Source organism: Spea bombifrons, chromosome 5 (genome assembly GCF_027358695.1).
Source record: "Spea bombifrons isolate aSpeBom1 chromosome 5, aSpeBom1.2.pri, whole genome shotgun sequence".
Lineage (NCBI taxonomy): Eukaryota > Metazoa > Chordata > Amphibia > Anura > Pelobatidae > Spea > Spea bombifrons.
Window position 1 is genome coordinate 28,631,204 of NC_071091.1, and position 27,684 is coordinate 28,658,887.

The 27,684-nt window shown below is 39.8% G+C and overlaps 1 protein-coding gene across 2 annotated transcripts in view; it reads right to left on the minus strand.

Moving 5' to 3' along the window:
- OSBPL10 (oxysterol binding protein like 10) overlaps nucleotides 1-27,684 on the minus strand; it is a 133,412-nt gene that overhangs the window by 21,661 nt on the left and 84,067 nt on the right. For both annotated transcript variants that reach the window (XM_053468005.1, XM_053468004.1), the window contains one exon: nucleotides 3,175-3,312. In XM_053468005.1, the coding sequence (XP_053323980.1) occupies nucleotides 3,175-3,312 (138 nt within the window). The remainder of the gene's footprint in view (nucleotides 1-3,174; nucleotides 3,313-27,684) is intronic.

The window sequence follows — 27,684 nt, forward strand, 5'->3', positions numbered from 1 at the left end:
ACTAAATAGTGTATTGGGGGGGTCCATAATTTCCCTCCCCCCAGCTACTTTCTGTACATGAGATGGGTTCAGCCACACACATTTCCATGCACATGATATACATAATTCCAGCCAGCTCCATTGCTGGCTTGGGATCTGAATAGACCCATGTCCATGTGTGGCATTGCTTGCATTGACTTCAATGGGAATGCTTTCCTGCTGCTGATTGGTTGCTTTAAGCAGCCAATCAGTGGCAAGAATTGTCAGACCATGGAAGAGCTTAAAGGTAAGTGCTTTAATGTTTTAATATGCATTCTTCTGTAGTGGGGATGTCAGAGACATTAAACTGGCATTTTAATGGACCACCATACTAAAATATATTCATTCATGAAACACAAGCAGTAATACGTAGCATCAATATTTGAGCTGGATCCCCAGAATCAAATGTTTTAATACAGCAAGCAAAATAGAAAAAATGAGCAGTAATAATAAAGTACTATGAAAAAAGAATGTATTTATCATGCAAAGGTGCAAAAGCCATTAATGGGATAAACAGATAAAACAATTAATCTGTGAGTTTATAATATCAAAATGATGGGCTTCAGAAGTCACAATATGCACTGCTAGTTCTAACTTATAATTTCTATTTCTTTGTATGAAAATCTCTATCATTACCTTTAGCTATTGTTTTTGCTCCACAGTATGAACCCACTTGCATATTGCTAGCATGGCAATTACTGTTTGTCTGCTTCTATAACAACAGTTGTTATGGCAACTGTCTGCGTGTACCTCCAAGAAATCACCTCCTGTCACCGCAATGCCAGGACTGTGTTTATTGACCTCCTCATCGCTGGCCAAGCCCCTTGGCATACTGGTCACCATAATTGTGCCTCTCTGGTGCTTCTGCCTGTCTGTGTGCATTTGTGTTTACTCCTTTTTAAAGCGAAATTGGCTTAAAAAAATATAGTATTATTTAAACTACGTCCTATTAGGTAATGTCTTCTTTAATGTGTTTGGCAGCACTGTTACAATTGGAGTTTGTTATATTTTGGATTTTGCCATGTTTTGCTTTACCGCAATCCACGGCACTAGATGTGGTACACAATGGTTATATTCCTTTAATAGCATGTGAGTATTCCCAAAGGTACATGTCAATCGGCGAACACAACTTTATGGTATTGTACAGTATTGGCATGCACAGAAGTATATGTTTGCGGTAGGAAAATGCGGTTGTAATAATTTAATCTAAAACCTCCATACGCATAAGCTATTTTTACTTTATAAAGACATTCACAACTTAACACCTTAAAACAGTATAATACACCCGTATCCAGCAAAACAGGAGCTTTTGAGGAGGAGAAGAGGAACTGACTCTTGGTCCAATCTAGTAGACAAATACCCGGACTCCTTATCAAACTGCCTTTTTGTAAACAAAAGAATGTCCCAGTCTTAATCACTCAAACCCTGACACACTGATTAATGAAAGTCTACAGAGGATTTAATTGGACAAGCAGCACTTGCATAAACAGTGAGCTTAGTGTGGTGATTTATCACTCACCCAAAATATCATGACTGCCTGCAATGGCAGCTTCCAGGTCTGCAGCTAAAAGAAAGGTTTCTTTGAAATAAATTGAAACAAAGTTTTCTTCAATGGTAATCTACGTTACCATTGAAAGCACTGTATTTAATATTCCCATTTAATAATGCCCAGCGCCCACTCTACACTTCAAAAGGGTGCGTTGGCCTTCATTTAAAACACTGTTCAGTAGAGTTCAGACTGAGCAGAGTAGGTTTTGATGTCATGTGGTTGTGATGCAATAAAAGGAGTCTCTTTTTATGCTAATATAGACGTTTTTGTTGTGCTGCATACTTCCCAAGTTTCTCTCTTTAGCCATTTGAAATGTTGGAAATCATGGTGCTAAAACTCTACTGTGATGATTGGAATAATTGTATATCGGAAAAAATTGTATTTAGAATCTACATGCGTACTTATAGTGACACATGGATTGCAGTCCAGTACGGAACAAAAGGTATATGATGATCAAACAGTCAACCAGGATTCTATGCAGGGTTCTTAAAGGATGGACTGATGACAGGGAAACACCCTACACTGTCCTACAAATACCCATTTGTTTTTAACTAAATAGTTAGACCTTTAAAAAACTCTCCCTCTCTCACTAAAGATCCACCATCAAAAAGAGTGTCTGGCAGATCTACAACCGGGTGAGCTCCAAAAATATTCTCCTTCTCCAAGATACCAGCCCAACTCTTCCGTATCTAGTTTGTTACAGTAATGGCTTATTTTTCTATTAATTACTAAATAAGCAAGGAGTGTGTGACCTCATCTTGATGTCAGGATAAAGGGGCATCAAAATTGCAAAATCACTCATTGGATGGCAGATACTACTCAATAACCTACTTCACAAGAAAACCCCTTATATATCTTGGTTTATACCGTATTTGCTCGATTAATGCTCTGAAAAATACCCCTCGTCTTATAATCGGGGCCGTCTTATAATCAGACCTCAAATAGGTCTGACTATGAGACGACTAAGATCCAGATCCCCCGCAGCTGCAGGGGACCTGGATCCTCCTGCCCCCCCCGCCCCACTTACCGGTGCTTCTGAGTCCCCGGTGTGTAGCTGGGGCAGCGTGAAGATATCTACGCGATTCGCGTAGAAAACTTCCGCTGCAGCAGGAAGGAGGTGTGGCTAGCAGCGGGGGTTGTCTGCGTCCATCGCACAGACCTTCCCCGGCTGTCAGGTGCGGGGAACTTTTTTCCTATAGGGTCGTCTTATATTCAGGCTTTTTCTTTTTTTTCCTAAATTAATATTCAGATTTGGGGGGTCGTCTTATAATCAGGGTCGTCTTATAATCGAGCAAATACGGTATGTACCTGAACAGCCTACAATCTTCATGACCCTACAGAGAAATGCAGGTTATCTGATCATAGCATCGATATGGCTAAGTGAACTGCAGCAACTCCAGACTGCACTTCCATCGATGCAAATCAAAACCAAATGAAGTTAGTTACATTCACCTTCCCGGTTTACTTACCTCATCCGACAGGATTTAACATAAAAAATTGTTAATCTTGTTACTAAGGAAATAGCATTATCTAGTTATTCTGTTACGGCTCAAAGGAGAAAGCTTGCTGGAGCAAGAAGGCTATAAAGCACAATCCTCTCTGCGTACCTTGGTAAGATCCATGCCAAGCTTGAGCTGTGAGATAAGGTGAAGGATTACACTGCGCTGATCATCCATGACGCCTAAATCTTCTTCCTCATTATCTTCTGTGTCCGTCAGCTCATCCTCAGCCTCTGGGGGACCAGCCTGAAAGAGAGAATAAAAAAACACACACATTTCTACATTAATTCTTCCAAATCAAATAAATGTCAATCTTTTTTCTCCAACACATTTTTTCATGACTTTCTTTTTCAGGTTCTCTACTTTTCTTACATATTATGTTTTCACTTCCATCTGTCACGTTTTTTTGTAAAGTTAAGCTAGAGATGATACATTTAAAAAGAAGGAAACATTTGATGATTTCATAAATCTTGGCTGATGAGAGTAACTTACAGAGTATTAAATGGTGCAGAATAGTATGACTAATACACCATATTTTAGTTACTTAAGTGAGCACTTATGACCATTGGATATTGGGATAGCCTTCAAAATCAAAAATGTCAACATATTTTTTTTGTTTTATATCTCATTTGTTTAATGACTTAATATTATTATACATTTACAGAACCAAGGGTTAATAAAGTAATGCATTTCTAATAACCAACAGCTATTTGAGAATATCGGTTATACATAAATAAAATATGATGGCCTACAAGCCTCAAATAATATGTCATGGAAAGCTCATTTCAGATATAAAAAAATCCATCGATAGAATGTTCAAAAAAAATAATTATGAAGATTACAAAAAAATATTATTTTTGTCATCTATTGTTATCTATTAAACTTTGGCAGTATACATTGTACAGGGTGATGAAATCCGGTTAATGTCCTTTTTTATGGAAGTACAAAATCCATGGTACATATGGTAACACAAACACATTTTTTCCCCTTTTTTAACTGAATTTTTAAATCAAGGAAACAAGTACAAACAGCGAACGGCCTGAAGCAACATTTGAAATATGCCTATGAGGTAAGAAACATTAGACTCCTTGCCTTGTTAATTAAATGCTCCAACAAATACCTTCAAAACTAGAAGAAACCAACAGATGAACCTGTTATAATGTTATTATGGATTAACAAATTGTAATTTTCAACCGCCGAGAGTGTATGAAAACCAGACGTGTTCTATTATTTGCATCATTAATTCGATTAATTATAAGATTGTGAATGATCAAGAAGTTGCACAATGATGATCTAGAACAAAATCCTTCCATAGCAGATGCGTTCAGGCTGATTGGATAACCTGGGGGTAGATGGGAGACCTAAGGGGGATAACCACGGTGTGTCGCTACATTTGAAGTGTCTTTGACACAGGCTCTGAGACAGTAACTTTGTGTAAATTGTAGGTTGGAAAATATTTTTTCACCCTTAGATCAGAAACAAAATGTGTGTGAATTTATCCATCTCATGTTTAACTAAAATGTTAAAGAAAAACAGCTGTCAATCAGGTACACTTTTACTATCATATACCCTTTATTTTCATACTACAGAAGGCAGTCATTCTGTAAAATGGGTGTTATTTAAGTAATGTATATCCTTTCATTGAACTACGATATACTGGGTCAGCTTTCTAATTAGCCATTCCAGGCAGTTCCCTGTAAGTATACGTGGGAACTCTCTTAATGTGCAGACGCTAAGACTCTACACTGAATTAGCCCATCATGGGCTCTGATACATGTTCTCATGGAAACCTTGATTTGTCATTATTTAAAGATGTATGTATTTAAACAGGGATATCAACCATGATGTAATTTAAGAAAAAGCAATAATAGAGATCAGTATGAATGAGTCAGTTCCAGACTGCATGATCCTGAGATGTTGTTGCTTAACCCTGAAATTGGAGCAAAAACACTGAGACGCAGGGTTAAACCTGTTTTTAAGTTATGGGTTATGTTACTGTACATGAATATGAAGCCACTATCACTCCCTATGTTCGAGAAAGTAAGGAGGTGGCATCCATCAGCTGGCAGAGTAATATCGCATGAGCTACATTGGGGTGCATGATCTAGAATATTTCTTGCCTTTAGGTTCCATTTAGGACAGACACTGTCTGGAGTATAGGGTTTAAACTGTGTTGCCTGGTGTTAACTGGCAGCTGTATCCCTGTATCTGCCGGCATAAAAAATCTTTATTAATTAGACTGCCGAGAATCTGCACTCAGAAAATTGTGTTTTCACCCTCAGTCTCCTATTGCTGAAAATATAACTCTACTAACAAGCTATACATAATAACTGTGGTTACTAAAATGGGTACCCTGCAGTGTTGTTATTTGTCACCTGGAATTATCTTTTGTTTAACCCCCCCAAGCCAGTAGTTCAGCTTACAAATCCTTTCTATATGTAGTTAATCTTATAAAACAGTTTGTGGCATGACAGATATGCTGTATTTGTTCTTTTCGCCCTATGTCAAATATAGCAGATGGTTCTGAGCAATTATCTCCGCAGCTGCCAGTGATATTAGATTTCTAAAGATCCCATCACTTTGCCCGTTTGCTGAGAAGCATCGTTCTTATAATTTATCAAAGATATATTAATGTACTGCATTTCACAATATGCAGGCCAGCCTATTTTCCAGGTCACATATACACTTGATATGTTGGGGTATATGTGGAGTGTATAACTGAGTAACTAATTCTCTTCTGTGAGTTAACACATCCTCCTATACTGCACTGCAGTACTTTTCATATACGCTGCTCAGCGCAATGTAAAATCTGTATGTTCCTACCTGGAATCTTAAGAGAGTATGCAACTCTGAGTTCTCCCTCTTCTGGAGAGTAGCTTTGCAAGGAGGCGGGGCAAGGATTGCCCCAGAAGATCTTAAGTGGGCGGGGAGAAGGAGGGGAAGTGGGTGTGGAAAACTGCAGCTCACCTGCTCAGAGAAAGAGGAAAGAGACCTGGAGACCCTTGGGGAAGTAGTGTTTCACCCAGAGGCTCTGGGGTAATCATAGAGAGTTTCCAGATATGTATATGTGTCTTGGAAAAAAATGGCCAATGTGATCACCCCTGAATAAAGCAAAACTGGAAAAATGGTTAGAAGTAGTTAATCATGGCAAAATGTACAATTGTATGTTCATTTGTATGCCATATTCCTCAATGGGTGTTAAAAACAAGTAGGCTTCTAAAATTAGGTGTCTGGTTTATAAAATGCTAGTTCAAAACAATGACACGCAAAATGGTTATGTGGCTACAGATAGAGAGCTTAATCAATCTGGACGAGTAAATAATTTTTAATTTACTGAGCTGTTACTCCCACAATCCTCAGTTTCATGTTGGCCCTAGTAAAATGTAATGTACAAAACAAAAGCAATGCATGCCTCATTGCTAAGGTCTCATTGTGGGTCAGTAGAGTGAATTTATATCCTATAAATTCACAAGGTAACATTAGTAAATCGTAGCATGATTGTGTGATCAACCAAATGGTCTTCTCTCCATCTAGTGTACCTCTTTTTTCAGCTGAGATTGTATAACTATGGTGATCCATCAGGAATTGAATATATTTCAAGTGAAACCCGATCAGGGAGCTTAACAGCTCAAGAAAAGATAATGCTGATATAAACGCTGCAAGATTTTCCAAGTGCATGGCTGTGGTTTTAGTTTCTTTTTAATATCATTATTTATTTAGTTAGAGTTTCCCAGGGATGAGTAGGTGGAGAGGGTTGCAGAAAAGGCTGTTGATTTTTTATTCTGAAAGATGGTGCTCCAACAACTAAAGATATCTAATAATAATGGGCGATAGATATCCTTTGGCATATTTAGTGACAAGCTGTACATATTACTGTGAGATTTTGACCTTCAGACATGTCATAATTGTACACAATATTTATATATAAAGGTTTTAGAATCCACTAAGTATCCCAAACACACTGGATGTTGTGATATAAAAAAGATGATATTTCTTGGTATAGTACAGGCCATTTCTACTGTTCCATGCCCATATAACACCAAGTATTTGCTGTCATTCAACATCTGTTGGGTATGCATGGTGGCCATATGAACCTAAAAATCGGCATAAATGCTGAGAATTGCTTGGTATGTCAGAGGGGTTTATTCACCACAGTAAATCAAAGTCACCATGCCGCTAACCCTATATTTTCTAAATTATGCACAAGACAAAATTAGGCATTGTGTAGAAAGGCAGTTCAATTAAAGACATCTAAATGTAGTGTCCCCATATAATCTGACGGTAAAATCACTTATTTTACTAATAAAGGTTAATTTAGCTATATTACACAGATATAAAATTACAATATCTTGCTGGCAAATGTGTTGTAAATGCTTAATTTAGTTTTATCTTTAAAAAAATATGTTAAAAAGAGACTATGGCACTAAAAATTATCTGGCTCTTTTGCCAGGATATATATTTATGAATATATTTAATATTGTTAACTGTGTAAGAATATTAAAGTCTACCTTTTGTATTTATGCACTGGTTGGTATGCAATAAGAAGGTATTGGAATGTATGCATGTAATGCATTTTTCACATCTGTATAATAAGCATATACTGTACATAATAAGGCATAAATATGATATGCACTTTAATCCATTTGATAGCTGAGAAGCCCCTTTAACTTGTCATGGTGTCCCCTTGCAAATGCTTTTTGGACTGGGACACAAGCAGGATCCCGGTTGCAAACAGCATGTACCATGAATGGTATAGTATACGGGACCATGTGTCTAAAGGGAGAAAGATGAGGCTGTGTCATGGAACTCGGTCACCAGAGCAAGACCAGAGCCAAGAGAATTTATTTGGGGAACAGGGTATTGGTCATCAGCACCTTAACACAGAGAACCTACAGGCCAACTACAGGCCAGTTAGTCTTACATCTGTAGTGGGAAAATTAATGGAAACAATGTTAAAGGAAAGGATTGTTGAACATCTGAAGTCACATGGCTTTCAAGATCAAAAACAACATGGGTTTTCCTCAGGAAGATCTTGCCAAACAAATCGTATTGATTTTTTTGATTGGGTGACTAAAGTAATTGATCAAGGTGGTGCAGTAGACATTGCGTATCTGGATTTCAGTAAGGCCTTTGACACTGTTCCACATAGAAGACTTATAAATAAACTGCAATCTCTGGGTTTAGATCCCAATGTTGTTGAATGGATTAAGGAGTGGCTGAGTGACAGAAAACAGAGGGTTGTAGTCAATGGCGTATATTCAGAACAAGGTCTTGTTACCAGTGGGATACCTCAGGGATCTGTACTTGGACCCATTCTCTTTAATATTTTCATTAGTGATATTGCAGATGGTGTTGATGGAAAGGTATGTTTATTTGCTGACGACACAAAAATTTGCAACAGGGTTGATGTTCCTGGAGGAAGAAGCCAAATGGCAAACGATCTAGGTAAGCTGGAAAAATGGTCAGAGCTGTGGCAATTGGCATTTAACGTGGATAAATGCAAAGTAATGCACCTGGGGCATAAAAACCCAAGGGCAGAGTATAGACTATTTGGTACTGTCCTAACCTCAACGTGTGAGGAAAGGGATTTAGGGGTAATTATTTCTGAGGATTTAAAGGTAGGTAGACAATGCAGTAGAGCAGCAGGTAATGCTAGCAGAATGCTTGGTTGTATAGGGAGAGGTATTAGCAGTAGGAAGAGGGAAGAGCTCATGCCGCTGTTCAGATCACTGGTGAGACCTCACTTGGAGTATTGTGTACAGTACTGGAGACCGTATCTCCAGAAGGATATAGAAATGTTGGAGAAAGTGCAGAGAAGGGCTACTAAAATGGTTTATGGATTACAAAATAAACCTTACCAGGACAGGTTAAAGGATCTTAACCTATATAGCCTGGAAAAAAGACGGGACAGGGGGGATATGATAGAAACATTTAAATACTTAAAGGGAATCAACAAAGTAAAGGAAGAAAGTTTATTTAAAAGAAGAAATAAAACCGCAACAAGAGGACACAAGCATAAACTAGAGGGGCAAAGGTTTAATGGTAACATCAGAAAATATTACTTTACGGAAAGGGTAGTGGACGCATGGAATAGCCTCCCAGTGGAAGTGGTAGATGTTAATACAGTAAAGTCATTTAAGCAAGCATGGGATAGGCATAATGCCAAGCTAGATATAGGATAAGGGCAAGTACTAAAGGAGAGTACTCAGAGGTTGGGCAGACTGGATGGGCCTTCTGGCTCTTATCTGCCGTCACTTTCTATGTTTCTATGTAACCTAGGACAAAAGAGCTACAAAACTGTAAGGGTGTATTCTCTAAGACTAGGTGTAAGGTAGCCAAATGATTATATACAGGAGTGACCTGGAAGCTAAAGTCTACATGAGCTACATTGTATATGTCTGTCACAACCAGTGAAGTGTAACCTAGGTCCAGTCTACACCTCAGTACTCGACTGTGCACTATAAAGATCAATGTCATAAATTAAACTGAAGTGATTCTTATTCCCGTGGAATTGCACTTTTAATCTTGCATGTTCTGTATCTGAGAATAATAATCTGTGTTCTCCAGATGGTTTGGTTTTTTTGCAGCCTAAAAATCACAAATTTATGCAGGGTCTTTGTTTCTTAGATTAATACTGTTTTACTAGTCATAGAAAATCAGAGGCTTTACGGGCTCTGTGCCAAAAAAGTAATAAATGTTAATAATAAGAGGATCAGAGCACTTTAGATGCTCTGATTAACTAGAGGGTCAAGAATCTATTTATATGCTGTCCGGTATGCAGTTACACTTGATGAAACAAAGTGTATTGCCTTCTTCACCCTAAAGTGTTAAGATTACATACTGCTAACGCTGCTTATAGAAGTGGAACATACTGTATATCTATGCATCAGGCATTCATTTCATTGCATTTCATGCACAAAATAGCTTCCCCCAGCACCAAACAACGCTTGGGACCAACAGTTCCTCTTGTTTACCTGTCCTAAGGCATAACACGGCATTAGGAAGTGCCTAATTCTAAGCACAGGGGTAGTGAAATATATATCGCTTTGTTGTGCTGAATCATCCTATCGTTCTACAGGCTCTAGTTATTTTCCTTCCTTTTCCACACCTTTCTATCCAACTCTCAAGCATCTGTCTGATGCAGCTCAACATGCAAGGATGTACCCAATGTACCCAACTTTTGTCATTAAAAAAGAACATCACAATCTACAAAATATTATCCTATTCCTTGCGAGAGCGATAACACACCTGCTCCCCATTCACACCTGAGACCTTGTAAAACTAATGAGTCACATGACACCGGGGAGGGGAAATGGCTAATTGGGCCCAATTTGGACATTTCCACTTAGGGGTATACTCACTTTTGTTGCCAAGGTTTAGACATTAATGGCTGTGTGTTGTTATTTTGAGGGGACAGCTAATTTACTCACTTTTGTGAGATACTGTATATATAATCTGTGACTACATTCTTTTAAATTTAAAAGCGAGTGAATGTCCTTCTATGTGCACACTCTGAACACATAAGTGTTCAGGAACATGGCAATATACTCACTATTCTATCAATATAATGAAGTACTGCATGTATTAATGTTCAGCAACATTGCAAATACCGAAAAATACCAATTTCATTAAATACATTTCTGTAAGCATTTATTTTTCCAATGCAAAAACATTATTGCAAGTCGACAGGTTACAAAATAACACATCCTTTTATGTTTAGCAAAACTCCCCACATTAAACTTTCCCCATGAATTATGCCTAAATAACTATGCTTTTTTCCCCAAAAGCATACCGTTTTCTTTTGTCTGGGGCACTGCAACGGGCAGGAACAAAGTGACTTTTATAATGACAGTGTCTTTACCAGGCTGGCTTCTCTCTGAACCAAATAAAAATAATCAATCACCATTACGTGTTCTTTTGAAAAGAAATAGTGTGCCAAAGCAGGAGCTGAAAGCTGGTTTGTACTGCATGTAAGGTAATAGATTATACTTTGAAAAAAACTACTTGGCGTTGAATGTTTGAGTGGCATATAAATCTTTTACCCTGAGCACTTAACTCCAATCTTCCAGCATCTCCATTTGTACTTTCTGAGGCAAAAAGAATGAAATACTGGGGGGGGGGGTTCAAATTGGATATGTGTATAGCTTTGATTTCTCATTGATTTGTGCCTTAGTAGCAGAGTCCAGATTGTAGCATTACATGCTGTTAATATAGCTAACTAGGTACATAACACTGGCAATGCTGCATCTGTTACATAAATATAATAAAACTGCCTTATTAGAATGTTATCATTCTCATTTCAATATATTTTACTTAGAAAGAAATCACAATAAGTGAAAAGGAAATGGATGCTCCAGCTCAGGCAAAAAGGGAGGACTGCCCTAGTTAGTGATCATTACTCCACACAGCCTTTTGCCCAAACGAATGATATAATTAGTATTATATTATAATATATGCAGTAGGCTTGTGCATTCAGATTTGTCAGAATGTAGAAGATCTCTCAGAGAGCTCAAAATTGTCGTTTGCATTTTGTTGGTTTTTTCACACTCACACTCTCTCACACACTTTTTCATGCTTGCTCAATGTCTCCTTACCTTATCTGTCAACCAGTTGTGTGTCCCAGTCTCCCTTTCTGCAAACTCCGCTTCTTTACTCTTCTTGTTCTTCTTTCTGCCTGCCATCCGCTCTGTTAGCCTGTCCTCACGGAGTTCGCCCTTTTGCCGAGGTACCCTATGAGGCTAGAATAATGCAGATGGATCCGCATAGAAAGAGATGTGTAACCGTCTGCATTATTCTGGCCTGGTATAGTACTAGGCTCACAATAGGGATGAGCTTCAGTTCAATTGAAAGAATGAAGGAGAGGCTCTGTCCTGTTGCGGAAGTACTACACCAGGCCACAAGAGGGCAGTTGTCCTTTGGTATGATGATATGGTTGCACTCTTAGAAGTTGTTTTTTTCAGTGGTGTAAGTTTTGTGCTGCACTTAGCCTAACTAAACTTAAGTGCCCCTAATCTTACTTTACCCCAACCTTTTTTGCCCAGGCCACACCCCTTCATCTTTACAATCCACCGCTTCCTCTTTAGGCTCCACCTTTTCCTTTTTGATCTCCACGTCTTCATCACTATATATTAAGCATGGATACTGAGTACCTACTTGAATATAATTGAGTCTTTAAACATCCATGTCAACTATACAAGAAGGATCACAGCCACACAAATTGCTTAAATTAGTACATAGTCCATCCAACATATGAGCAGTAATGCCATACCAAGGCTTGAACCACTCTTACTGTACGTCCATACACCATCTGTGCCATACATAGAAGACAGTTACATAGTTACATAGCTACATAGTTCATAAGGTTGAAAAAAGACCTAAGTCCATCAAGTCCAACCCTTCTACCTAACCTTTCTATTCTTGATCCAAAAGAAGGCAAAAAAACCCTAATTAAGCTACTTCGAATTCTGCCATCAGGAGAAAAAATTCCTTCTTGACTCCAAGAGGCAATCAGATTTCTCCTTGGATCAAGAAGCTCTAAAATATTAATATTATTCTATTTATTTCCCTGTATATCGTGCCTTTCTAAGAAAATATTGAGGCCCCTTTTGAAGGTATCTAATGTATTGGATAACACTACCTCCCTTGGAAGTGAATTCCATACCTTAATTGTCCTCACTGTGAAGAATCCCTTCCTTTGTCGTCTATGAAACCTGCGCTCTTCCAGTCTCAGAGGGTGACCTCTTGTTCTTTGTATATTTCTGTTAATGAACAGGTCACTGAAGAGCTCTTTATATTGGCCCTACATATATTTATATAATGTTATCATATCCCCTCTGAGACGCCGTTTTTCCAGTGTATATAATTTTTTTAGTCTCTCTTCATAACTAGTATCTCCCAATCCCCTTATTAATTTCGTAGCCCTCCTTTGCACTTTTTCTAATTCCATAATGTCCTTTTTAAGGACGGGTGCCCAGAATTGTACCGCATATTCAAGGTGAGGTCTTACCAACGACCTGTACAGAGGCAAGATGATATCCTCCTCCCTTGAATCAATACCTCTTTTTATGCATGCCAAAACCTTATTGGCCCTCGCAGCTGCTTGCTGGCATTGCGCACTGTTGTCAAGTCTGTTGTCAACCGTTATTCCTAAATCCTTCTCACTAGTAGTTTCCCCCAAGGATATTCCATTTAAAGAATAGGTTGCATTTTTATTATTTTTACCATAATGCATAACTTTGCATTTCTCTATATTGAACCTCATCTGCCACTTGCACGCCCAGTCCCCAACTCTGTCTAGATCTTCCTGCAATGAAGAAACATCAAGATTAGTCTGAATTACCCGACCTAATTTTGTGTCATCAGCAAAAACTGTAACATGGCTCTCAATGCAGCTTGGGAGATCATTTATAAATAAATTAAAAAGAAGAGGACCGAGGACAGACCCCTGAGGCACTCCACTTAATACCTGCGTACAGGCTGAGAAACATCCATTCACAACAACCCTCTGCATTCTATCTTTCAGCCAATTTCTAATCCAGCGTACATATCAACACATCCAGTCTTTTATACTAAATGGCTTGCTAAGCCTAATGGGAACTGCAGTCAACAGTAGTTGGAGTGTCAAAGTTGGCCATTAGGGTTGTCGTCTTTTCCTACACAAAAATACCGGCCATGATCAGTCCATGGGGGCGAAGCCAAAAAAAGGAGTCACTCAAAATTAAGTTCCCCCTCTAGATTGAGCTGCAGCCTCCCCATTAAAGGTGCACTTTACATAGGTTATAGTAAGTACCATCTTTTCCAATAAACAGCTTGGCACTTGTCCATGCCATCTTTGTCTACAAACAGCTTATCAGTGCCATATTTACACATACACAGCTTATCAGTGTCATCTCTGTCCACAAACATCTTATCAGTACCATCTTTGCCCCAAACAGCTTCACAGTGCCATCTTTGTGCACTGAGAATGCACACGTGAAACTGAGAACAGAGTTAATTCCCCACTGATGATATAGTCTTAACATTATTAAACAATATTTTCAAAAACTCATAACTGTGACACTTTCCAAACTTCTTCAGTCCTCAGGCATAAGAGCCACAGCATAAACTATATTCTTATTTTTGTCTGGCTCAGCACTGCAGCCAGTCACTAAAAATGGTTATTAGAGTTCTACCAGCAGTATTATTTTTTAATCAAAAGTTGCCCACCAGCAGTAAAAGAAAGTCACACACCTTTAATAAAATTGGAAAAAAACTGCACACATCACAAAATAATACCTTTATAAAAATAATGTTTTACATATAAATAACTCTTAAACACTAAACACTATATAACATATTTTATTAATTATTTTGTATTAAACATTGATCTGAATTTTGTCATTACAAGGACCACAAGAGGCCCTAGTGGACCAGAATGAGGTAGCAAGATATCTGTGCTAGTGACTGAGGTTGCAAGTCAAAATATAGTTTTGAATTAAAAATAGACTTATGAATATGGCACTTTACTGAGAGAACTGGTAGAAGGAGCTTTGGGAAGACCGACCACATCAGGTTACAATCTAAATATTCAGTTTGACTGTAAAACATGAAGTTTGTGTTTATAACCAGACCACAGTTGACAATATTCTTCTGTTTATGGGTAAAAATGCATTTCCACCCCATAACTTTTATAAGTACATTCAGCCGGTTTTCTAAAAAAAATATAATCAATTACTTCATAAACATAACTGTAGCTGAACTGCACGGGTATTGTAGCCTATCATCAAAATGTTATAGCTTACAATAAAAACATATGGAAATTTATTTAAAAAAAACAGGTTCCTGCGGAGCAATAACGGATGAACATAGTCTGTTTCCAGCTGCCCTGACCTCAGGATCTAGCCACTTCATTTAACTCACATTTCACATTATGCTTCATCCTAATAGCACAAAACCTGTGTGTCCTGAATTAATGCAACCTATGCTTTATAAGAAAAAACATAAATCCATTATTATAATAGCCTCAAGAAGAACCATTTTCATATTTAAAAATGTACGAACAATAATCATGTCTTTTGGAAGAGATTGTGTATGAATGTCTACCAGAAATGGGCCATCAAAAAGCATGAGGTTTTCCTGGATTCACAAACAAGTTTTGACAATTATTATTGGACGTTTATCATGTCCTCAACTCTGGTCTTCTAGACCTCAAAAAATATCTTTCAACATTTCAGATTTGTCCTAAATTAGATCTGCGAGGAGCACTGTGAGACTGGTTGGACTGTTTGTCCTGCTCGATGAGCTAGAAAGCAGACCAGTGGTTGAGGATCATTGATCTAAGGTACTCACTAGTGTCCTTAAATTCATCATGGATCAAACCACAGCCAATCAGCAAACAGGTTTCAGTGAGGAAACAATTCGCTTAGGGTTTCACACAGAAACAAACGGTATGTTACTGAATCAGTGTGAACTCTTCCAAAGCAGATAGCAGAATTAAAGCCAACACAATAGATTGGTCACATTTATCCTACAACTACATCAAAGGATATACATACCTCTCGGCCCCATTGTGCCAGTTGTAATATTTTAATATCTGTGATCTACCGTACTATTATTTACAAGTTTGTTAAAATGTAAAAGCTTTAAAACTTTACCACTACATACACAAAGCGACTCTCTTGAACTCCATTTCAAGTTCCATAAAGACTTCTTTTCGAAACTCATGTTAATCCTACTGTTTTATTCAGCAATCAAAGCATGTGTGTTTTTCTCTTTTTTAATTTGCAATCAGGGCCCTTACTGACTCTTCCTGTTCTAAGAGCTGTAAGACAATTTAGAGATATATAATTACAGAGGAATAATTGCATTTTGCCATTGTACATTTAGATGCACCGAGGGAAGGCATCTTGTGCCTAACAACTTGATCAAACAGTGCAATTATTCTCTTACAATTGCACACCCTGTTGTGGCTTACTGTGTACAACTTTTTAAGACTGCATAAACTGAAATCGTTAGGAATTAGACAAGTGTAGCAAACATGTATGCTTTTTTTTCTTTTCTTTTAAAATAAATTTGCATAAATTATGTATTTTTCTTGCGATAAAAGGGCAGAGGAATTTGGTATGTCTCTAGTATCTCTACTCAGGAGTGGTACTCTAGCTTTTGGACCAAAATCCCCCTGTCCTTCTTTACTTCTCTAATGTTCTTCCTTTCTAGAGCCCAAAAGACTACATAAAACATATGTGTATATTAAAGTATATTGAGTTAATTAATTACATTATTATTGTAAACATTGTTCTTCTAAATGACTTAATGAATTATATTAACAACTATTAACTTGTAACAAAGTCACAGGAATGCTTAATTATTATGATAATAATGTGGTTCCCCATATCTATTTTTCAGTATTTCTAGCAATGAAACAGTTTTTAATTTAAGTTTTTGTACAGCATAACTGCCATCACTATATACTGAGCCAGACATTGACGGTGATACAGCATAACTGCCATCACTATATACTGCGCCAGTCACTGACAGTGCACAAATACACTTACACATAGACATTAATGCCAAATACACTTATACATACAGACATCCATAATTACATACACATTATCACTCACGTGCATTCAAACTTGCATATACCCGCCCTCCCGATATGTCAGTCCGCCCCTGTTTGTAAGAGATTCTCAGTTTTACACCAGTAGAGTCAAAAATTGCAGTCTGAGATTTACATGATCCTCTCGGGTACAAAATCAACAGGTGCCATTGCCTAAGAGACTTCCTAAAAGATGGACTACAGATGGTTCTAGGCGGGTAAGGGTTGTACAAAAAAAGCATGTCACTCAGCCTGGGCTTCTTCCTAATGCATTTGCTGCCCTTTCAGAATCCAGACACATATCCCAAGACTGCTGTGGAGAGCCAGTACCCATCTACCCATCTACAGGTAGACAGGTAGATAAGACAGCATGTTCTGATAAAAAAAGAGAAAACATCTGTGAGAGGAAGCATTTGTTGTTGGGTGACTCTATACTAACGTATAGTTAGATGTAATAGTGCATTTAGGAACTAATGGTTTGTCATGTAATGAGATCAATGTAGCAACATATATTAAGATGGGAGACAGGGTAGTAAGTAAGATACTGCATATGAGAGATTTTAATTTATGGCTAGGGAAATGGTGCCAAGACACATCCTAAATTCTCTACAGGGATTGTGTTTTTGGCAATTTGTAGAAAAAACAAAGAGACTTGATTTCAGTCACTGTTGGTGAGTGTCTGGGCTCCACACTAAAACTAAGACATATTTCTAAACACATGAAAGACATGTAGAGGAGTCTTTGGTGGTCTGGGCATTATTAGATGGAGTCAAGGAGAATGAAATTATTTAACGAAGGTTCTGCTAAAGGCAAACATTGCATTAAACTTGTTAGTAAGACTAAAAGAAAAAAGAAACCACCGTGGTGCAGATGTGGCAAAAATATTGAAGGAGAAGAAGATAACACTTAGGAACCATGGCCAAAAATGAGAGCAAGGACATTTTCCCTCCTAGTGTAATGCATTACTAGTTGCGCCAAGATAATATAAGCACTCAATGTATACAACTTTTTAAGACTTCGTTACTCGAAATCATTAGCAATTAAACAAGTGTACCAAAGCACCTCATGCAAGGCAAGGAGCTGACGTGCAAGGAAAAACCTAATGCTTAAAAATGATTCTGGTGAATACCTATATGACAACATTGTCATCATATGTATGAAACGGCTTTTCATGATGCACAGTGCATTAGGCAAACTCAACAGGCATTTTCCTCTATGGTGAAAGTGGGGATAGTCTATAGACCGGCAATTCACCATAAAGGCCTGGAGAATCCCTCCTAATCTGGACTGAGGCAAACCTTGTTAAAAGCGTTGATAATGGATGTAGGGATGCAATATACTACTATTAGGATAGGATATATTTGATATACTTGATAGGACGCACAATCATAACACATAGAAACATGGTCGTATGCAGTGACTATGACCACAAGTTATGTTGCTACACATTTGTGAGCAGAATGCTTCAAACTGTAAAATATTGGACTTGGAAATAGTGGAAAAATACACTTCAAAACCGTAACCACTTTCAAAAGAAGTCCACATTTATTACTACACAAAATTATTTTTCACTTACAAGTGGACGTTCAACATGAATATAATAAGCCTTTAATCTCCTCGGAAAAAAACGAGCCTGTGAACACTTGTACTATAACCAAAAGACTTCACTTGATTGTCTCTGTTGATTTCTGGCCAAGAGAGGCCATTTATTAAACTCAAATGGGAACAAAAGGTGATACTTTACTCTAGAAAACCACTTCATATTTATGCAACAAATGTTTAGACTGTTCTTGTCTGTAGTGTTTTAAAAGCGGATGGAGACAGAGAAATTACTTGTAGATTCAGTTTTAATCAGGTGGAGGTTACACAGATCAAATACTCTACCAGAGGCATGTGATAAGCACAATGCTTTAAAGATACAAATAAAATCAGTATGTGACATAAACGTAGGTATCGTAGATGAATACACTCACTTGCCCTAAGAAAACTCAAAATGTATTATGTATTCTGGGGAAAGTTTACCAAAGTAAAGAAGATTCCAAGGTGAAGTATCACTTACCTAATGACTGCAATAGTAAACTTGCACAAACTACAAATAAAAGCAAAAAACAAGGAGAAAATCTTATAATATTAGATTTTATTTTAGTTTTGATATTTCTGCTGCGGTGGTTTAGTACATTTGTGTTCAGACTTTACTTTGTCTAAAGAAACACAGTACTGGAGATATTTGTGCTCTGTTTAGGACTTCAAACTACCAAGCATGTACCTTACTTCATCTTCCAGATTGGCTGATTTCAGATGATGCCCCAGCATCATTAGAATGTATTTATTTACAGGTTTTTTTTTATGCTCAGATGAGCGATGTGCAGGCCTTTAAGGTCCACTTTAAATTCAAATATCATTTTTATTATGATCCTATCTAGATTGCATATTATTAATACAATGCCCTTAACTGAGAAAACGTGTACCAGACTCTGCTAGGGTCCTATTACATTCTGTATCCTTAAACCAGCTGCCCCTAGCTTGGGAACTACCTGTTGGGAGCCATTGAGATCTTCTCTGTTCTCAGTGCAAAGTTCCCAGAGGCTGCATGTACGGGCAGTCCATTTCTGAAACATCATGTCTGTATCTTAACCTTTTTATGTCACTCTCATCCTAAATCCTGCCCACCCCACACCAGCTTCTCCTCTTTCATGCCAATACCTTCATGCCTATCCAGGAACAAAACAGGGTAGAAGTCCACAGCAATGTATACTGGTATGCAAAGCCCAGAACAGAATGGCTCTTGTCATTTTCATAGATATCAATAGAAAAGTAATCTAAATTTGAACCCGGATATGCAATATCCATCCATTGTACTGGAAAACTGTGAATTGAGGTTTTATACTCTTGACATGGCAAAAATACTATATTGAATACATGCTTTCTAAATGATTGATTACTTACAATTATCAAAGGGAATCCCTGGAAAGTAACATTAGTAGAATGAATCAGAAGCCACGAAGGTAATATTTAGAACTCATAATAACGGTTTATTCCTGCATCACACTGGTTCTGCTGCTCCCGCTAATCTTCCAGTGACTAGTCAGTCTACTACACGCTGTTTATCACAACCTTAACAACATGGTATGGTTATGAATTGAATGGTTTGAATGTTAAATGCTAAGGGGAACCCTACCACCCAGTGGCTGGACTGTGATACCAAGTGTTATAAAAACTATCTTCAGTAAATCTTAGTTTGAGTCAGTTGGATACATCCTATATTTTTTTCTTCAGATAAAAATAATTTACTGTTAACAAACCCTTGATGGCACAAAGTAGACAAAATACATGTTGATTTCTTTAGGACTTTAGTATGGATCACCTGTTGACGGGGATCAAAGTAATATTATAAATCTAAGAAAATGTAAAAAAAAAACACTGTATTTTGACAATGACTACGCAACTCATAACAACATAGCCAAGCTCACTCAAGATTTAAGGACTGGCTAAATATACCATTATTCCAAATATAAGTTTGTATACCAGGACCACTGAAGGTGCAGTTTATTGGAGTTTTACATATGCTGTTGAGTGTAGAAAAGAAGTGGCCAGTGGCCAGAATGAAGTAGAGTTTGGCAGCCTAGTAACTAAATCTATGGTGACAGCTGTTGAACTGTTTGAAACTATTAACAGATTAGTTTCCTATAATCTATATATGTTTTGTGTAGGTTTCAGATATGTCCTTACCTCGGTGTCTACATTTGGAAATATAAATTAAAGACAGAAAATATATCTAATCTGTGGATTAATTTACTCTGCAGCTCCTACCTAAACGCAAGTACTAAAGGTGTTGTGGACCCCTATGCCCTTTGATCCTATTTGATGATCTTGTCTGAAGTACTTTAACGGCTGAGAGTAGAATCAAATGCGATGGTCCACAGGATCCAGCCCTGCGGATGACATTTAAAAAATAAGAAATACTTATACTGAAAACTACCCTACGGCGTATTTAATGCTCAAAGAATGGCTTTTTCATGGGACTTACCCTTTATCGGCAGCTTTGTTCAGTGGGCAAGAAAATACCACAAGAATAGTTCTTACAGAGACCATATTAGTCACCGAATGTAGGGATTAAATAGCATTTAAGAAGAATAATCTTGGCACATTTATTTCTTAGAACCCGGAGGACATTACAAAATATTTAGAGATACAAAGCACACAGGTATTATTCATGCAAGATCCTCTTTACATCTAAGGTATTGTTAAGCATATACCTGCTTTGTTCAGTGTGAAATCTGGCCCCAGGTAAAGATTACACTGCACAATGTTCTTTTGGGACTTCTTTGGCAACACACCAGCTATATATCTTTCCTTTTTCCATTTACTTATTTATTTCTACATCCACATAGACGTTAGAACTAAAAGAATAAGTCAGCCTTAATGGTACTGCAGTACATCACATAAAACAAACAACATGACTGCAAAGACGGTTTCACTTGAAATGAATTTTAAAACTGTAACACAGTGTTTATATATTTTGCATTTAAAGATACACCGCACCCATCATAGTCACTTTACTGCCTATGCTGGCTGAGAGGTCCCATTAAATAGAAGAATTCCCCCATATGCGTTTGGCCACCCCTCAGCTATTTTCCTTGCAGGAGACGTGTTTGACTGAACACATCACCCTGCACGTAATATACCTACCAGCAGTCAGCTTGTTTGGCAAACGCTGTAGGTAGGGGTCTTTTCAGCCCCCAATGTGCGGGAAGTATTTTATTTGTTGAACCATGTACTAAAAGTAATTATAATTTAGATATTGCATCTATAATGACCCACTGCTATCACATGCATTACAGCCTGACATGGCTGCTCTGTCTATATACCTAGTGACATGACTTGTATCTACTAGGGGAAGCTGCTCTCAAGCAGTTGTTGAACTAAACATTATCATAGGCTCATGAGACCCTTTCACCCACATGCGTTCTTAGAACCAAGTATCACCATAGCACAAGTGGTGTAAAGTCGCATTACTCTTATAATAGAACAAGCACGTAGTGATTAAAAAAAACAAAACAATAAGGTCATTTGCAGGTTCCAAGCTAGGCCTCTGTACTTGCACCCCAACATTTTGCTCATTGAGCTCAATTAATATGTATTGACTTTTAATTTATCACTGTAGACCACTGCCATGGGCTCCAGGTATTAGCCTTAATTCCCTTATATGTGTGGATTTTGCCAGTAAAACAATAGGCAGAATAAAATATACAGAACATTTTATACATTAAAAGGGATAACTATTATATGAATCATGTTCTTATTCCATTACAGAAAGAAATCCATCGCAGTGAATATATATCAACCGTAAAAAGCTGATTAATGCACCGTATTTTGTGACTAAAGACAAAAAAAATGGAAATACAGAGTTTGTGTGGCAATTCCTGTGTGATATTTTGCAGAAAACATTAAAATAACAGATTATGCCATGAGGCAATTCATAAAAAAAATAGTACTGTCCTCGAATTTTTTTTTTTTTTATCCAAATCTCCGTTTATTGAGGCAAGTATACATACAAAACATATGGCATACAAATAAAGAGTCAATTCGGGAGACAACTCCCAGAACAACAGTCGGAATGAGAGACAAAAATCCAGCCATAGCATTGCGTATAAAAACGGCATACCAGAGTCCGGCAGGCTCCTAAGATAACAACCAGCCTGGCAGAGCTGGAGCAACCCAAAAATACAGATAACAGTAATACATGACAGCCGGTATTCCAGAACATTATTAGTACAGAGAGCATTGGAAACAAAAACAAAATAATAACACAAAACAATAAGAACATAGTACTCCAGGAAGACATGCATAACCAGTCGTCGGGACACTGAGCGTGGAAATGCAGGTAAGTAAAATCCCAGACGGGGCCACAATGAGAGCAAACACAAATTTAATTTAATCGGGCGCCGCCTGAACTTGGGTAATACATAACGCCGTGAATGCGTGTGAGGCCGTGAACCTAACCCAGGGGAGCCATTTAATATCATTATTGTATTCCTTGCCCTGAGAGGAGGCCACCAGATCTTCCATATGCATTATAAAATTCACCCTAGCTACCCATGCGGCAATCGGGGGAGGTCCCCTCTGTTTCCAGAACCGAGGAATAATTGACTTCGCCGCCTGCACCAAATGAATCGTCAGAGAACGCCTGTACGAACCAGGCGGAACTCGAGTATGATGAAATAATAGGGCAGCCGGGGACGCCACAAAGTTTGGATCGATAAGGTCCCTTATAACCCCAACCACTGCACGCCAGAACGGACGGACATCAGCACACTCCCACCACAGATGGATAAAGGTACCTGCAGCAAGGCCACACCTCCAACAAAGAGGCGAGACCTGCGGAAGAAAGATGTGTAGCTCAGCCGGCACCCTGTACCACCGGGAAAGGAGTTTATAAGAACACTCCTGGAGTCTAGTGGAGAGGGAACTCTTATGAACCAGACCAATCAACACATCCCATTCGGGATCCGTAAAAGTTAACTGAAGATCCCTCTCCCACAAACTGAGAAAGAAGGGTTTCGAGGTAACCCGACTCTCCAAGAGGAGGGCGTAAAGTTGAGAAAGAAGGTGGGACGGTTCAGAGCCAGCATCACATAAAACCTCAAAAGCCGTTAAATCCCTACTAATTTGGGGGTTAGGTAACAGTGTACCCAGGTAGTGTTTGAGCTGGTGATACAGGAAGGATAAACGAAAAGACTGGGCATCCGGTGAGACCAAATCCGACAGAGGCCGGAAAGCGGTACCTTTAAGTACATGGCAGATACGAAGGGTGCTCGACCGTTTGGGTTTCAACAATTTCAACAGATCATGTCGAACACACAAGGTAAGTACCGGGTTATGCATTAGTGGAAAAAGGGGGCCAGGAACCGTGGTCAGAACCTGTTTGTCCACCAATCTCCGAAAGACCAACAAGGTCGCGGAGATGGTGGGATGAGAGCGAACAGTCAGCAGCCTATGACGAGTTGGCAGCCAGGGGGCAACCGAGATGTGTCCCACGAAGAAAGAAGCCTCCAATGAAAGCCACAACTTCGGCACCCCCAGGGACCACTCCACCACTCTACGCAGGTGAGAGGCCCTCCAATAGGACTCAAGATGGGGCAAGCCCATGCCCCCCTTAGCCTTGGGCCTAATGAGGTGCTGATAGGAGAGACGCGATGTGCGGGCACCCCACACAAATTTCATGAAAACCCTACGACAGGAGTGGAAGTAGGATTGCGGTAGGAAAATAGGGAGGGACTGGAAAAGATAGAGGAATCTGGGAAGGATATTCATTTTCAGGACCGCAATACGACCGAACCAGGAAATATGCGGTACCGCCCAAGTGCGTAAGTCAGCGGTTACAGACGACAACAACGCATCGTAATTTAGAGAAAAAAGTAAGGAAAGGTCCGCGGGAATCCACAGACCCAGGTATTTAATGGCCTTAGCCTGCCATTTAAACGGGAAAGTGCTAGATATCTGATGCCGGACAGCGTCTGACACATTAAGCCCTACAATTTCGGACTTTTGAATATTAACCTTAAAATTTGACAGGGCACCATATTCGATCAAAGCGCTAGAAATATGTTGGAGGGAGGACAATGGTTCCCGGACGATGCACAAAAGATCGTCGGCATAGATTGCCACCTTATGAGTGATCTCGGAAACCTCATAACCCACAACATCCGTATTAGCACGGAGTGCCTGGGCCAGAGGCTCCATAGCCAATATGAACAAGAGTGGGGATAGCGGGCAACCCTGTCTCGTGCCATTAGCAAGGCAAAGTCTATCCGAGAAAATTCCATTAACCCTAACCCGAGCAGAGGGGTTAGAATACAGCACCCGCGCAAGGGACAGAAATTTGCCTCCAATGCCAATCACCTCCATAACCCTAAACAAAAACGTCCAGGCGACCCTATCGAACGCCTTTTCGGCGTCCATAGAAATGAGGGCCATGGGTGTCTTGGTAACATGGGCATGTGTAAGGAGATTAAGAATCCGAATCGTATTGTCCCTGGCCTCCCTCCCAGGGACAAAGCCAACCTGGTCCTTGTGTATTAAAGAGGGAATGAAAGGCTGAAGACGCAGGGCCATAACCTTCGCCAACAATTTCACATCTGTATTGATTAAGGAGATGGGGCGATAACTCGAACATTGTTCGGGATCTTTACCTGGTTTGTGGATAACCGAAATATACGCTAGGTTAGTGTGAGGGTCTAATTGGGCATTAGAGGCCAGTGCGTTAAACAAATTCACCAGCTGTGGGCCCAAAACCGGCAGGAAATGTTTATAATAGCGCACCGTGAAGCCATCCGGCCCAGGAGCCTTCCCATTTGGAGTCAGCCGTAAAGCTGCAGCCACCTCTTCAGCAGTAACAGGCGCATCGAGGGCTTCCCTAGCTAAAGCGGGGAGACGTTGTGGCAGATACCTGGAGAGATACTCATCTATGGAGGCCCGATAAGCAGGATCAGAACCCATCGGAGAGGGTAGAGTATAGAGCGCCTTATAATAGGCATGGAAACAATCCGCAATTTTAGCAGAGTCATGATGAAGAACTCCACCATGATCCCTAATTTTGGGTATAAAAGAGGCTGCCCTTTGAGTTCGGAGAGCTCTAGCCAACAACTTACCGGGTTTGTCACCCCATTCATAGAATAGTTTCCTTGTCAAGAGGAAAGTATGCTTCACCCTTGTATCTAAAAGGGAGGCCAATTGGTGTCTCAGGGAATGTAATTGGGGTAGTATGTCTGCCGCCAAGGTAGACTTGTGAGATTGCTCCAATTGATGAATTCGCTTCGTGAGGGAGAGAACCTGAGCCCGTTTGGAATGCTTAATTTTAGAGCCAATTTTGATTAAATGGCCTCTAATAACCGCCTTATGGGCCTCCCAAACCGTAGGATATGGAATAGCATCCGAGACATTGTCCGTAAAGTAATTACGGAGGTGAGTCAATAACTCCGAGGCATACACGGGATCGTTCAAAATGTTCTCATTAAGCCTCCAATTCCACGGCCTGGGGGGCGCGTCAGTAAAACGTAAAGTTAAATGGACCGGCGCATGATCACTAAATGATTGTATGCCAATTTCAGTAGATTGAAGTTGTGGCAGATGATAATGGGAAAGAAATAGAGCATCAATTCTGGAGTACCTGTCATGTGGATGGGAATAAAAAGTAAAATCTTTAGTCGTAGGATGTTGCGCCCGCCAGACGTCCACCAGTTGGTTTAAATGTAGCCATTTTTTGACCCTCTTAAGTTTAGAGAAAGGAATATGCGAAGAGCGGGCCGAGGAATCCTTAGTTGGATCCAGGGTCATGTTAAGATCCCCCCCAAAAACCGTGAGGCCCTCACGAAAATCACCCAAGGCAGACAACATTTTACTAAGAAACATGGGTTGATCAATGTTTGGGGCGTAAATGTTACCAAGCGTAACTTTCTGATTACCGATATAACCTTTCAGAAAAAGGGCCCTGCCGTCAGAGTCCCTCCAGATGTCCAGCAACCGAAAAGAGAGCGATTTGTGGAGGAGAATAGCAACACCTTTGGTTTTGGAAACCGGTGAGCTAGAAAAAAAAGCGTGTGTATAACGATTATTTGTGAGTTTAAATTCTTTAGGGGATTTATAATGTGTTTCCTGTAAAAATGCTATATGTGTGCGATAGGAATGTAATATGTGTAGTAGTTTGGACCGTTGCTGGGGCTTATTCAAACCCCTGACATTCAGGGACGTGACCCGCACTAAATCAAGCGCCATCTAATGGACATCCGGGGGAACCCCTTGCATGCATACCGAACCCGGAGTACATAATAACAAAACAGCAAAACATGAAATAATAACAGAAAACAGAGTCTCGAGCCAAAAAAGAAAACTTAGGCACAGACTCTGGATGCCTAGGCATCGAATACTGAGCCAATGACCTCCGTGAGGTCCGAAACTGCAACTTCACCCCACAGGGGAGGGAAGCGAGCAGGCTCTGGGGGTAACCGCCAACAAAAAAAGGCAGTACGAAAATGCGGATAAACGAAAAAGAAAACAGCACCAAAAATGAACGAAAGCAGAGCCGCGCGCCCTGACCACATACATAACTCTAGCCGCAGCAGTATAGAACCAAGGGTTCAAATAAGTATAAGCACCGAGACCCCCCAGGCAGACTGCCTGCGCAGCAGTGACTATGTGAAATGACAAAATAAAGCAATAAAACAATAAAAAACGGCGCATTAGAACGGCGGAAAGTCTCACGATCAAGTAGGTAAAACTAAACGCAACGGGACAGCTCCCCGATGAAAAGGATACTCGCGAGGGAAGGTGGTACGAACGGCGGAGCAGTCTCGGCAAAATAGCAGGTGAGTGCCCACATCCAAATCGGGCTTAAGGACAGGAGTCCTCCACACGGCGATGCCGCTTTCGTCGCTGAGGTCTCGGAATCCACTCCCCGGCAGAGTCCGCAGAGGGTGTAGGCAACAGAAACGCGGGTTCCCAATCCTCCACCTCGCAGGTCGGGAGATCCAACGCCTCAACGAAAGGCTGCACATCCGCGAAATGGCGGATGAGGTGAGTATTCGGTCCCCTGCGCACGATGAGCGCGAACGGAAAGCCCCACTGGTATGGGATATGAGCTTCGCGCAATGCCAGGGTAACCGGTCGTAGAAAGCGCCTGGCACGTAGAGTCGCGGGAGACAGGTCTTGATAGATGGCAAGCGTGTGTGATTCCCACGAGAGGGTTGTAGTACCTCGGCAAGCGCGGACAATCTCCTCCTTGAGCGGGTAGCACCGCAGGCAGCAGATCACATCACGCGGTGGGGCCGAGCCCATCGGTTTCTGCCGAAGAGCCCTATGCGCCCTATCAAATTCGATAACGGTGTCGGTGGGCCGCTGCAATATGTTATTAAAGATCTCCTGCAGGGTCGATTGTAGATCCGCATGAAGAACAGATTCCGGGAGGCCTCGTACCCGTAGGTTATTCCTCCTACCCCTGTTATCGATATCCTCAAGTTTCCGCGAGAGATGCGACAAGATGGAGG